Below are 13455 nucleotides of genomic sequence, written 5' to 3' on the forward strand. Positions count from 1 at the left end.
TATGGTCCAATAGTACTGTACCAATGCCAGGCTTTGAAATTATATTATCTATATATATAAAAGCCTAAGTGACCGTTATTTTTATATATATATATATATATATATATATATATATATATATATATATACACACACACACACACACACACATACATAAAAGCCTAAGTGACCGTTCAACTGTTAGCTATGATATGAACACTTGAACACCAGGGGGCAGATGCTCAATGCACAGGCATGGAAACATGGAACAGACTGATGAATCTCAGAGGGAAGGGGGAGGGGGAAGGGCGGGAAGAGATTAACCAGAGATGCACCAGATTTGTGCTCTGGTGGGGTCCCTTGGCCTGGCCTGGGATCAGGCCAAAACCGGCAGTCCAACAGCCCCTGAGGGGTCCTGGATTGTGAGAGGGCACAGGCCAGGCCGAGGGACCGCACCAGTGCACGAATCCATGCACCAGGCCTCTAGTAGTTATATGAGATGTCATCATTAGGCAAAGCTGGGTGAAGGAAGGGTTCATGGAACTCTATGTACTATTTTTATAACTTCCTGTGAGGCTATAATTATTTCAAAATAAAAACTTTAATTTCACCTGTTTCTAGTTTTTTGGTTTTTTTGTTTTTATGTGACTACCTGAAATTTAAAATTACATATGTGACTTGTATTATATTCCTGCTAGAGGCCCGGTGCATGAATTCGTGTATGCGTGGGGTCCCTTGGGTGGCCTGTGGGGATTGGGCCAAAACCCACAGTCCAACGCTGCCTGCCGCTCCTGCCTACTGCTCCGACTCATCCCAGCCCCGCTGCAGGCTCGTGCCCAGTCAGTCCCGATCAGGAGAGCCCTGCCTTTGGTGCCCGTCCCGAGGGGGGGCGGGGTTGGGATGCTATCGGCCTTCCAGGCAGGCTGTGGGATGCCCTTGCCGGCCCAAGATCCAGATCTGTCCCGCTGATGTTTGTGCTGGTTGTCGGGAGCCACCTGGTAGCCACTTTTACATCATTTCTTCCTTGCAGAGCATATAGGGAAGGGAAGTGGCCGTGGTGCCCAAGGCTGACTTCCAGGAGGCCAGCGGTGTTATTGGGATCATGCCAGCGGTGCCAGCCTGTCGGTGCCTGGCCCGTTCTCTAGAGCTTGGACCTGCAGGACTACTAAGGGAGTGAGTGGCTGCCGCCAGGCTGGTGGGCCACTAGGATGGACGAGTAGGTCAGCTAAGCAGCGTTCCCACTGTGGGAGCACACTGACCACCAGGGGGAAGCTCCTGCGTTGAGCATCTGCCCCCTGGTGGTCAGTGTGCATCATCATGACCAGTAGACCAGTTGTTCGGTCACTTAGGCTTTTTTTTTTTTTTTTAATATATTTTATTGATTTTTTACAGAGAGGAAGGGAGAGAGATAGAGAGTTAGAAACATCGATGAGAGAGAAACATCGAGCAACTGCCTCCTGCTCATCTCCCACTGGGGATGTGCCTGCAACCCAGGTACATGCCCTTGACTGGAATCGAACCTGGGACCTTTCAGTCTACAGGCCAACACTCCATCCACTGAGCCAAACCGGTTTCTGCATAGGCTTTTATATATATAGATTGGACAGTGCTGCTGTAGAGCTCAATGTGTGCATGAGAATAAACTATGGGGTTAATTATATATTTCAATCCTAATCATCTATAGTAGACTTTCCTTCTCCACAAAATTCTTTTTAAAAAAATATATTTTATTGTTTTTTTACAGAGAGGAAGGGAGAGGGATAGAGAGTTAGAAGCATCAATAGAGAGAAACATCGAGCAGCTGCCTCCTGCACACCTCCCACTGAGGATGTGTCTGCAACCAAGGTACATGCCCTTGACCGGAATCAAACCTGGGACCTTTCAGTCCGCAGGCCGACGCTCTATCCACTGAGCCAAACTGGTTAGGGCCCCACAAAATTCTTTAGTCAAATAAATTTAGGAAACATGATAGGTTAAACCAAGTTACACAGGTTTCTTTACAAGAGGTCTTCCCAGGGCCTTTTATATGCAAATGTGTATTATAAATCTCTAATACTCTTATTTCCCAGGAAAGGAAACTAGGCACAGAGGGATTAAGTAACCTGCTTAAGTCTTAGGGCTGCTAGTAAGTGATGGAGCCAGGACTCACACCCAAGTAGTCTGGCTCTGAGGCTTCTCAGAACAATTGAATAGTTTGAGATTTTAGTGAACTGTACCTTTTTTGTTTTTTTTGTATACAAATATAAAAGTAAGGGCCCAGTTAGTGGAGCTTGTACTTTAAATTATTTCTAAATGGTGGGGATGGACTTGTGTAGAGCTATTGGTACTTCTTTTATTCAGTGATCCTACAACTAAAAATTTGTCTTTGAAATAGTGGTAGGGGTCAGAAATATGGATTCCAGTTATAAAATAGAAACTTAAGACCTTTTTCAGTCTGTCAGAGAAAGTGGATTATGGATTGACACTTAGATAATACCAAAAATATTAAATTTGATAACAGCATTGTGGTTACAGAGAAAAATGCATATAATTTTTAAAGATATATTCTGACTGGCACTGGCTCAGTTGTTAGAGTATCATCCCGAAATGGCGGTGGGGGAGGGCGGCTAGAAGGGGTCACTGCGGGAATAAGGGGGACATATGTAATACTTTCAACAATAAACATTTACAAATAAAATTTAACAAGTCTCAAAGCGAACTGATCCTTATGGATTCAGATGCTCAACTGTAGCGATGGAGAGGCAGTATGTGTAATGGCTATGACCACAGGCTGCAGAATCCGGTGGACACCGGGTGTGACTTCAGCTCCACCACTTTCAGGCTGCGCACAGTCTTTAAACTGGGGTCTTTACATGTAGAATGCAAAATTACAGTCCCCACCTGCTATGCCTGTTGGGTCGGATTAAGTGAGCAAGTACATGTAGGCATCTTTGCACGGTGCCCGGCACTGGATATGTTCACCTTTACTCTAACAGTCAGCGACTAACAACTTCCTGGGTGGTCAGTGGCCAGGACAGTGCGGCGTGAAGCTGCCGAAACCGCCAAAGCCTTAGGGGACCCGAGCTCTGGAAACGCCGCCCAAGGGGGCCAGGCCCTGGGACAGCACGGTGACACTCTCTTAGCTGGAAATGGGCACGGAAGGGACAAAGTCCAGCCAGGCGGGAAGGACAGAACGCCGAAGAAAACTTCCTTCCTCCCGCCTGGGAAGGAAAGGAGCGAGGGGCTGGTCACGAAGGGCCCCGGAGCGCCGGCGCCCCACCTCGCCTCCCCTGGCCGCGGCGGGGATGGCCGAGCATCACTCACAGCTCCAAGCTCTGCGGCACCGCCTTCCGAGTGTATCTGGAGATCATCCTCCGCCGCCTCCTCATTCGCGGCCGGCACGGGCACGCCAGGGTGGGGGCCTCCAGGCCGGGCCCTCCGGCCGGCTCCTGCCCGGCCCCCTCCCGCCACCTTCCAGCCCCGTCACGCCCCGTCGCCTAGACTCCGGACCGCCGCCTCCTCAGACTCCTCACCTCCCCGATCTTCCGTCCTCCCTACTTCCCGCGGGGGCGGAAGTGACGGAGGCATCGCGCACCCGCCTAAGGCTCCCGTCCGAGCGCAGCGGTGACGACGCCGGGGTTCCGGCGCTGAGCGGGCCTCGGGTCCCACACGCGTGTCTGGGCTGAGCCTAGGGGCCAGGCTTTGGCGGCGGCTGGCTGTTCCCGGCTCCCGACCAGCTCACGCGGTGGGAGGGGCGGCCGAGGGAAGGTGCCGCAGCAGAGACGCGTCGGAGAGGCCCTCAACCGTCAGAGGAATTGCCTTCATTTTGTCAGACGCAAGGAGGGACGCTTCTCTTTTCTGTGCTCCCGGCGTTGCCATCTGTACAGCGAGGGCTTAGCTCGCGTGACCTCCAAGCCCCTCCTGGTCTGACACGGAGCTCTTCATCATCAGGTGTGCTTGGCTCCATGGGTGGTTAGGTGGGTGGAAATACTGTCTGCCCCTCTGGGCGGAAAGGCCAGGTGAGGATTTGGACAGCCCGCGCGGTGAAAGGGCGTGGAGAGAAGATGAGGTTCCTCTCCATCTCATATTAGTCCGAGAGAAAGCCGAGGAGATATAAAAATCGGGTCACGTGGGCCATCCAGGGCTGTGCCATTGTTTACAAAGCATCGCCCGGCAGCAGTGATAAACTACTACTTTTGTTTGTAATGGGAACTCTTAGAAGATAAAGAGATGTCTACCACCTCCTGGTATGACAGAGCTGTGCCCCCCTGAGACCTGAAAAAGGGGCACATTTTGGAGAGGTAGTTGTAGGGTCAAGAACCATGGGCAGATTGTTTTGGGATAAGACATGAACGTTTTGTAGTTTTTAATTCCCCTGTGTCATACACAGTGTTTATAAAAGAGAAATATCAAAATCCTGCAGAGTAAGGCAAATTGCTTTTCTGAGGGTTTAAATATTAAAAAGTTAAATTGGGGCAGGATTCTAGAGATGGTAGAGTAACAATTTAATTCTACAATGAAAGAAAAAGCCCCAGAAAGAGATAGTGCCCAAGATGACAACTAATTTAGTGGCAGAGCTGCAACTTTGGATAGTATTTAAACAAGACGTTAGTGCAGTGTTCTCAAACTGTGCGTGTTACACACGCCACTGCAACTACAAGGGCAAATATTTTTTTATTTTGTTCTTACATAATTTGGGAATATGATACTGGATTTCCATTCATTGTATTTTTAAAAATATATATTTTATTGATTTTTTACAGAGAGGAAGGGAGAGGAATAGAGAGTTAGAAACATCGATGAGAGAGAAACATCGATCAGCTGCCTCCTGCACACTCCCCACTGGGTATGTGCCCACAACCAAGGTACATGCCCTTGACCAGAATCGAACCTGGGACCCTTGAGTCCGCAGGCAGACCTCTACCCACTGAGCCAACCCGGTTAGAGCCCATTCATTGTATTATATCACAAGTTCCTGTAACATAATTTTAAGTGTAAAGAACATAATTTTAAGTACAAAACGGTCATTGAAAGCACATTAAATAAGTGTTATTATATTTGATAAATGATCAAGACAAAAATCATGATGATGGTATGTGGATTATTTTTGAATTTTGGGAAACAATGTTAATGGAATCACCTAAAATAATTCAGGGAATGGTATATTACTTCTACATTGTTCTAGATGGTTTATATTATTGAAACTTTAAATGTAGTTTTCAAAGAAGAATGGAGGAGAATATGAAGCTCGCTACAGTGGAAGATGCTGTGGAGTACCGCCTGTTCCTGATACCAGATGGACCAAGGGATGCAGAAGAACACAAGGAGATTCTTCAGAAGTATATTGAGAGAATAATGACCCAGTTTGCACCTATGCTGGTCCATTATATCTGGCAGAATCAGCCTTTCAATCTCAAATACAAACCTGAGAAAGGTAAGGAAGGCTCTTTTACTTACTTTGATTGGATATGGTGGCTTTTAAGGTCATTCTGAGAACAGTGACATATAATAGCCCACAGTTTGTTCAGTGTTGTCAGGAGATTTAGATTAGTGATGCTTGCCTATATTAAGTTAAGCCCTTAAATTTTTTTTTCATTCATACTGATGAAAACATTCTGATAGTCACTACCTTAGGAACTAAGCAACATTATTAAACGTGGGGCTATTCTTTAAGCTTTACTTTTCTATGCCATAATGTATCTAGGTACCTATACTAAACAAATTCAGGCATCTTTAGCTGTTACTCTGTATTTCTCACTCTTGATGGTGTGATTAGTAGGCCGCCTTGTTTTATAAGGTTGTTTTGGTAGTGATAAGAGTAGCTCTGCTTGGCTTATAAAGAGAAATAATTGGGCTTTATAACCATTATTTGCCACTCGGAAGCATTTTGAGATTTTTCATTGTCTTCCCTGTGTTGTTGGTTGTTGAGATCTGACCTCTAGCCAAATATGGCTCTTTGCCCTATGACTTCTTTAGCTTTACAAAAGTGAATCGTGGATTGGTGACCAGGCTCTCCTTATACAGTGACTTGTCTGAGGTCTTGTTTCCGATCAGGAGCATGGCATCTTGTGAGACCATAAGCCTGGCTCTCAATTGGTTGTCAGATGTCTTCTTTACTGTTAATTTTATTGAATTCCTATTCACTGAAATACATGTATTTATTGGCAAGAACACTGTCACGTTAGTGCAGCACATGCAAAACCAACTCTTTTTTCTAGAAAATCATTTTTATGATTTTCTCATCTCAGTGTTTTCTCATCTTGCATGATGGCTTTGCTATCTACCTCGTTATCCAAGTTAGGTAGTCATTCAAAATCATACTCAATTCCTCACTTCACCATGTTCAGTCAGGGACTAAGTCCTAGAGTGAATTCTCCTAAAATGTGACCCCTTCTCTACATCTGTTTGGCTACAGTATAGGCCCCTTAAAAAAAAATATATAGATATAGATATAGATATAAATAGATATAGATATAGATATAGATATAGATATAGATGTAGATAGTTTATTGATTTCAGAGGGGAAGGGAGAAGGAAAGAGAGATAGATACATCAATGCTGAGAGAGAATCATTGATCAGCTGCCTCTTGCACACCCCACACTGGGGATTGAGCCCGCAACCTGGGCATGTGCCCTTGGCCGGAATTGAACCTGCTACCCTTCAGTCTGCAGGCCGACGCTCTGTCCACTGAGCCAAACCAGCTAGGGCTGTATAGGCCCTTTTTATCTCTTCATCTGGAAGATTGTGTTAGCCACCTAACCTCTCCAGTTTAGGCATCTCCAGTTTCCTCATACTGTTAAATTTACTTTTGAAGAACACTAATTTGATCATGTGACTCACCTACCTAACGTTTTGAACAGCTCCACATTGCTTCTGGATGAAGTTCAAATTCAAGTTTAATACATCAGATAGATAGAGATAGATACCCTAATTGGAGTTTCTCTAGCTTAAACTTGGGAGGTCTGGGGTGAGGATAAGAAGAGTTGACTGGGCTCTTCTTCCCACCTGTTTTTTGCCACGGCAGCTTTTGAGACACTCCACCATGCACTTGTTTGGTCTCATTCCGTTAATGTGCTATATTGCATTGATTGATTTTCATATGTTGAACCATCCTTGCATTTCAGGATTATGTTCCACATGGTCCTGGTGTTACTGAATTCAGGTTGCTAGTATTTTGATGAGGATTTCTGCATCAATATTCACCAGGGATATTGGTCCTAGTTTTCTTATATTGTCTTTTGTCTGGTATTAGAGTAATGCTGGCCTCATAAAATGAGTTTGGGAGTATTTGCTCCTCTTCAGTTTTTTGGTAAGTGTTTGAGGAGTGTTGATGTTAATTCTTTTTTATATGGTTGGTAGAATTCTCCAGTGAAGTCATTTAGTCCTGGGCATTTTTTTGTTGTTGGGAAATTTTGATTACTGATTCAATTTTCTTACGAGTTTTAGGTCTATTTAGATTTTCTCTTTCTTCTCGACCAGTCTAGATAGATTGTGTGTTTCTAGGAATTTACCCTTTTCTTCTAAGTTATCCAATTTGTTGATATAAAATCATTCATAGTGTTCTCTTATGGTCCTTTTTATTTCTGTGAAATAGGTGATAATAGCCCCTCTTTCATTTTTGAGTCTTCTCTCTTTTATTTTAGTTAATCTAACTAACATTTTGTCAATTTTGTTGATCTTTCTAACAAACCAACTCAGTTTATGTTGATTTTTTTTCTGTGTTTTTGTTATCTATTTTTTTTTTTTAAATCTCTGCTCTATCTTTATTATTTCCTTCCTTCTGCTAGCTTAGGATTTAGTTTGTTCTTTTCTAGTTCCTTAAGGTGTAAAGTTAGGTTGTTGATTTGAGATCTTTTATAACTATACACTCTTTTAGCAGTGTTTTCACCAAATCTCATAAGTTTTGGTATGTTGAGTTTTTGTTTTTATTTCTTCAAGATATTTTCTAAATTCTCTTATGATTTTTTCTTTGACCCATATGTTGTTTATGGCCGGCATGGCTCAGGGGTTGAGCGTAGACCTATAAACCAGGAGGTCACAGTTCGATTGCCAGTCAGGGCACAGGCCCGGGTTTGCAGGCTTGATCCCCAGTGTAGGGCATGTAGGAGTCAGTTGATCAATGATTCTCTACCATCATTGATGTTTCCATCTCTCTCTCTTTCTCCCCTCCTCTCTGAAATCAATAAAAATATATATATTTTAAAAAGAGTATGTTGTTTAATTTCTACATATAATTGGATGCTTGTTTACTAGTAAAAATTCTGTCCCATCCAAATCTAGCTACCTAATATTCGCAGAGCCGCTGTGCCTTTGCACATACTATTCTGTCTTTCTGGAAAGCCTACTTCTTTCTGGTCATTCCTCTGATGAGCATAACTCAGATATCACACCCTTTATGTTCCCATAGTCCTCAGTGCATACCTCTGTTTATCGTCTTGTTTTGAGATGACTTGGTTGTCTATCGTTGTTGGGACCCTCAGCTCCTCAAGAATAGGCTTCTTGTATCTTATTCAGATACAAGGAGCTGGGGATTGCAACCCCAGATCCTAGTATAGTACCCAGAGCACAACCAAGGAATGTTCGTTTAATTGAGTGATTCTTTGTATTTTTATCTGCACTGGCAAATTAATTTGTTTATATGATTACTTTTCTCTTGTTTTTAGGAGGTGTTCCTGCTCATATGTTTGGCATGACAAAGTTTGGGGATAACATTGAGGATGAATGGTTTATTGTTTATATAGTAAAGCAAATTACAAAGGAATTTCCAGAATTGGTAGCAAGGTATTATAGTTATTTTATTCTTGTAAACTATGACATTTTTATCCATTTAGTAAATTTTTTTCTGTGGTCTGGTAGAAATTTTACAGATTTGGGATGATTTTTAAAATGATTTCTGTGTTTTCTTTCTTTCCTTTTGTGACTTCCTTTGCTCGAGGAAGAATGAAAGTATCAATGGAGAGTTCACCTTCCAAAATATTTCAAACAAAACCCACTTGTTTTAGGTTTTCTTTTCTTTTTTTAATTCTCATGAAACAACAAATACACATGCTAAACAAAATTTAAACAATACAAAGGGTGTACTGCTTTGATTTCTCAGAAGTAATCATCATTCGATTTCTTGTAGATCTTTAAAAATAATTCCATATACACATACATGTCCCACATATTTCACATACATCTTTACCATGTCTTTGTCTATTAGACCATAGCTAAACATTTGTTTGAGAAATTATATGTGTAAGAAATTCAAAGAGATATCAGTGAACAATTGGGTAGATAGCCAAGTAAATTCTAATTCAGTTTTAAAAAATGGGAACTGATAGTTCTCTGTAATGGCCGAGTTGTACCAGCAGAGGGCGTTTCACCCACTTACCACTTGTCCTAGTTTCTTAGCTCTCAAATTCTGATCTTTTTCTATCCACCCAAACTCTTCCCCAGCAGAAGGAAAAGAAAAACGACAAATTTGAAAAATTCATATAATATAGAAATTTCAAGCATACATAAAAGTAGGAAAAATGAATTCCTGTGTACCCGTCACACAGCTTCAAAAATTATTAACTCATGGTTATTCTAGCTATACCCTTCCCCTACTTCCATATCACATAAGATTATTTTAAAGCAAATCTCCAATGCTATGCCATTTGGTCTTTAAATACTTAAGGAAGTAAGTCTAATCGATACGAACTGTTATTTTAAACACTGCTGCCCTGGCTGGTATGGCTCAGCTGATTGGAGTGTCTTCCGATGCACCGAAAGGTGATGGGTTCAGTGCTTGTGGGAGGCAACCTGTCATGCTTCTTGCTCTCTTTCTCCCTACCTCTCTCTATAAAATCAATGAAAAACATGTCCCGGAGTGAGGAGTTTTAAAAAATCAAATAAATAAATAAATAAATAAATAAATAAATAAATAAATAAATAAATAAAAAAAAATAAACACTACTGTTATCACACCTACAAATAATTAGCAATAATTTCTTAATAAATGATAGAATTTTAAATGAATAAATATATTAGTTTCTGTCTTTACAAGTATAATAAGGAGGGGGCAATGCCTTTTTTAAAAAATGTTTTTATTGATTTCAGAGAGAGGAAGGGAGAGAGAGAAACATCAATCTGCTGCCTCCTGCACACCCCCTACTGGGGATCCAGCCTGCAACCCGGGCAAGTGCTCTGACCAGGAATCAAACCAGTGACCTCCAGGTCATGGGAGAGGACGCTCAACCAACTCAGCCACACCGCGGGGCAGGGGCAATACCTTTTATGTGTAGATTCTGATATTTACATATTGATGGTTCATATTAAACACCAGGCCTATAAAAGCTCTTTAAATTGTAGGCATTTTAATATATTTTATCCTATACTAATAAAAGAGAAAAATGGTAATTGGCGTACGACCGATACCTTTTTCATTGGCTAATCAGTGAGATATGCAAATTAACTGCCAACAGATTGGCAGTTAACCGCCAAAAAAGATGGCGGCTAATTTGCATATTGCAGGCAGGATGGTACAGCGCCATCAGAGAGCGGGTTGGGGGTGTGAGTGCCAGCAGTCGCCCGAGACCTGATCCCGCCGGTAAACCCAGACGCGGGCCGGCGAGGCAGCTGCGGCGTCCGCCCGCACTCACGCCGCCAACCCGCGAGAGCGGGTAGGGGGCGTGAGTGCCAGCGGTCGCCCGGGACCCGATCCAGCCGGCAAACCCGGACGCCAGCCGGCAGGGCGGCTGTGGCATCCGCCTGCACTCACGCCCTCAACCCACAAGAGCGGGTTGAGGGCGTGAGTGCCGGTGGTTGCCCGGGACCCGATCACGCGGGCCTGCGGGGCGGCTGCAGCGGTCCGGCAGACTTGGACGTGAGCCGGCGGGGCGGCTGCGGCGTCTGCCCGCACTCAAGCCGCCAGCCTGCAAGAGCGGGTTGGGGGCGTGAGTGCCAGCGGTCGCCCGGGACCTGATCCCGCCGGTAGACCCGGATGCAGGCCGGCGAGGTCAGGCCTGGGCTGGGGTCAACGCCTGAGGGCTCCCAGTATGTGAGAGGGGGCAGGCTGGGCTGAGGGACACTCCCCCCACACACACACCCAGTGCATGAATTTCATGCACCGGGCCCCTAGTATATTAATAAAAATATATAACATATATAAATATTATATGTATTTTATATATAGAGAGAATATATCTCTCCCTATCTGAAATCAATAAAAATATATTTAAAAAAATAAAATAAAAGTTATACAAATGAGGCAAAATAAAATTATCTTTCAAGGCCCAAATAATACCTCTTCTATAAAGAGTTAACTAATCTTGGCTATATGTGATTTTTTTTTCTTTTAAAACCCTATGGTACTTTGTATATTTTTTCATACTTTTGTCTACTGTTATTTATTTGTATACTTATTTTCTCTCCAACTCCCCCATACAATCTTATAGTCTTTTTCAGTGAAGCGTTCCATATTTAAAAAAACAAACTTAATATCTTAAACATTTGCTTAAACAATAGCAATCTACACACTGTACATACCTAGATATTTACTAAGATGAATGAAAAAGTATATTAGAATAAACAAGTATATTAATCAAAAAAATCTGTATAATTACTGGCAAATATGTGCTTTATGAATGCTAAAAGTGGAACTTTCTTTGCATTAGGATTGAAGACAATGATGGTGAATTCTTGTTAATAGAAGCTGCTGACTACCTCCCTAAATGGTTGGATCCTGATAATAGTGCTAATAGGGTAAGTACACACAAATGTGGAAAACTTAGGGAGATAAAATCATGTTGCAGTGCCTCGTATGAAAACTAAAATGTCATATTTTGCAGGTGTTTTTCTACCATGGGGAATTGTGCATTATTCCTGCACCGAGGAAACCTGGAGCAGTATCCTGGTTACCGACAACACCCCCAACAATCCCACAAGCACTGAATATAATCTCAACACACCCCGAAAAAATTTTGGCTTCAGAATCTGTACGTGCTGCTGTGAATAGGCGTATCAGAGGGTAAAAAAAAATATAACATTTTCATTGCTAGTCAAGGAGCCTTATGCTTTAGGGCAGTTCAGGTCTTTCATTGAATGTAGAATTTCACCTAGATTAATACTAATTTTCATTCTGTCTTCATCCTTCATGAAATTGACTACCAAATTATACTTAAACTAGAGGCTCAGTGCACGAAATTCGTGCACGGATAGGGTCCCTAGGCCTGGCCGGTGATCAGGGCTGATTGTCAGGTGATCGGGGGGTCCCTGCTGGCACCAGCCATGGCTGGCCTGGGGCCTGCGGGCTGGGGGCAGCTCCTGCATTGAGTGTCTGTCCCCTGGTTGTCAGTGCGCATTGTTCCGCCTGTCGTTCTGCTGTTCAGTCAATTTGCATATTAGGCTTTTATTAAATAGGATAATTTAAAATGAAGAAATAATATATCTTTTAATTCCCATTTAAAAGTGTTATAATTTAGTCTAAATATTTTTACATTATTTACCTTAGAAAGTAGTATTTATATCCATAGATTAGAATTCTGAGGGCTTTAGAAATAAAAACTTGAGCCAATGTGCTCAGGTTTTTTCAGTGGTTCTGGGGCTATTTGTGGAATTCTTTCACCTGTGTGGGACACTTTAGCTTCTAGTCAGAAGAGAAAGCCTAGGTCTAGTAACATAGTAATTTATTCAGCTTTTAGTACTTATTAAATAGTTAGCACCACCAGGTCTTAACAATATTAAAAATTTCTTTTAGCCCTGGCCAGTGTGGGTCAGTTGGTTGGGCGTCATCGTTGCCAGTTCAGTTCTCAGTCAGGGCACATGCCCTAGTGGGCTCAGTCCCCAGTAGAGGGTATGCAGGGGGCAGCTGATCGATGTTTCTCTCGCCCTCTCCCTTCCTCTCTCTAAAAATCAATTTTAAAATATTTTTAAATAAATCTCTTAGCTTTGTTTCAGTATATTTTTGAACCATTTTTAGAAGAATATTTGATTTCATCCTTGTTCTAAAGTATAATAGAGTAAAAACAAGAAAAAAAAGTATAGTAGAGTTTTTGTTTCGTTTTTATTGAACCACCTTAGTCCTTTTTTTAAATATTCAGTTTCCTCCCAACTTTTCTCTTTTCCTCTCTTCTTTCCTGCAGTTTTTAGTATATACAGTATTTTTATCTTTAACTCTTTTGTCACTCTTTCTGTCTCACAGTTGATGAACCAAGATAAGATGTTAAGAGAGAAGTAAATGGTATAAAAATTCTAGATATTTACATATTATAAAGTAAAAGTAATTATGTTACTTGTCACAGATACCCAGAAAAAATTCAAGCCTCCCTCCATCGAGCTCACTGCTTCCTTCCAGCTGGCCTTGTGGCCGTGCTAAAGCAGCGCCCCCGACTGGTGGCCGCAGGAGTCCAGGCCTTTTACCTGCGCGACCCCATTGACCTACGAGCCTGTCGTATTTTCAAGACATTCTTGCCTGAAACACGAATAATGACATCGGTAAGATATCACCCTTGATTATTTCGTTTGTCTCACTG

At 42.5% G+C, this 13455-nt stretch overlaps 2 protein-coding genes across 5 annotated transcripts in view; one reads left to right on the top strand and one right to left on the bottom strand.

Moving 5' to 3' along the window:
* Positions 1-3494, bottom strand: part of FAM149B1 (family with sequence similarity 149 member B1) — a 44704-nt gene extending 41210 nt beyond the window's left edge. For 2 of the 3 annotated variants that reach the window (XM_059662403.1, XM_059662402.1), the window contains exon 1: positions 3283-3494. In XM_059662403.1, coding sequence (XP_059518386.1) covers positions 3283-3347 — 65 coding nt within the window. In that variant the 5' untranslated portion in view covers positions 3348-3494. Of the gene's footprint in view, positions 1-3238 lie in introns of all 3 variants that reach the window. The other variant, XM_059662404.1, reaches the window with a different exon arrangement.
* A 1649-nt stretch (positions 3495-5143) lies between these two features.
* ECD (ecdysoneless cell cycle regulator) overlaps positions 5144-13455 on the top strand; it is a 31698-nt gene continuing 23386 nt past the window's right edge. For both annotated transcript variants that reach the window (XM_059662400.1, XM_059662401.1), the window contains exons 1-5: positions 5144-5392; positions 8623-8740; positions 11599-11686; positions 11773-11951; positions 13225-13417. In XM_059662400.1, the coding sequence (XP_059518383.1) occupies positions 5188-5392; positions 8623-8740; positions 11599-11686; positions 11773-11951; positions 13225-13417 (783 nt within the window). In that variant the 5' untranslated portion in view covers positions 5144-5187. The remainder of the gene's footprint in view (positions 5393-8622; positions 8741-11598; positions 11687-11772; positions 11952-13224; positions 13418-13455) is intronic.

This window comes from Myotis daubentonii, chromosome 13 (assembly GCF_963259705.1).
Source record: "Myotis daubentonii chromosome 13, mMyoDau2.1, whole genome shotgun sequence".
In the NCBI taxonomy this organism is placed as follows: domain Eukaryota; kingdom Metazoa; phylum Chordata; class Mammalia; order Chiroptera; family Vespertilionidae; genus Myotis; species Myotis daubentonii.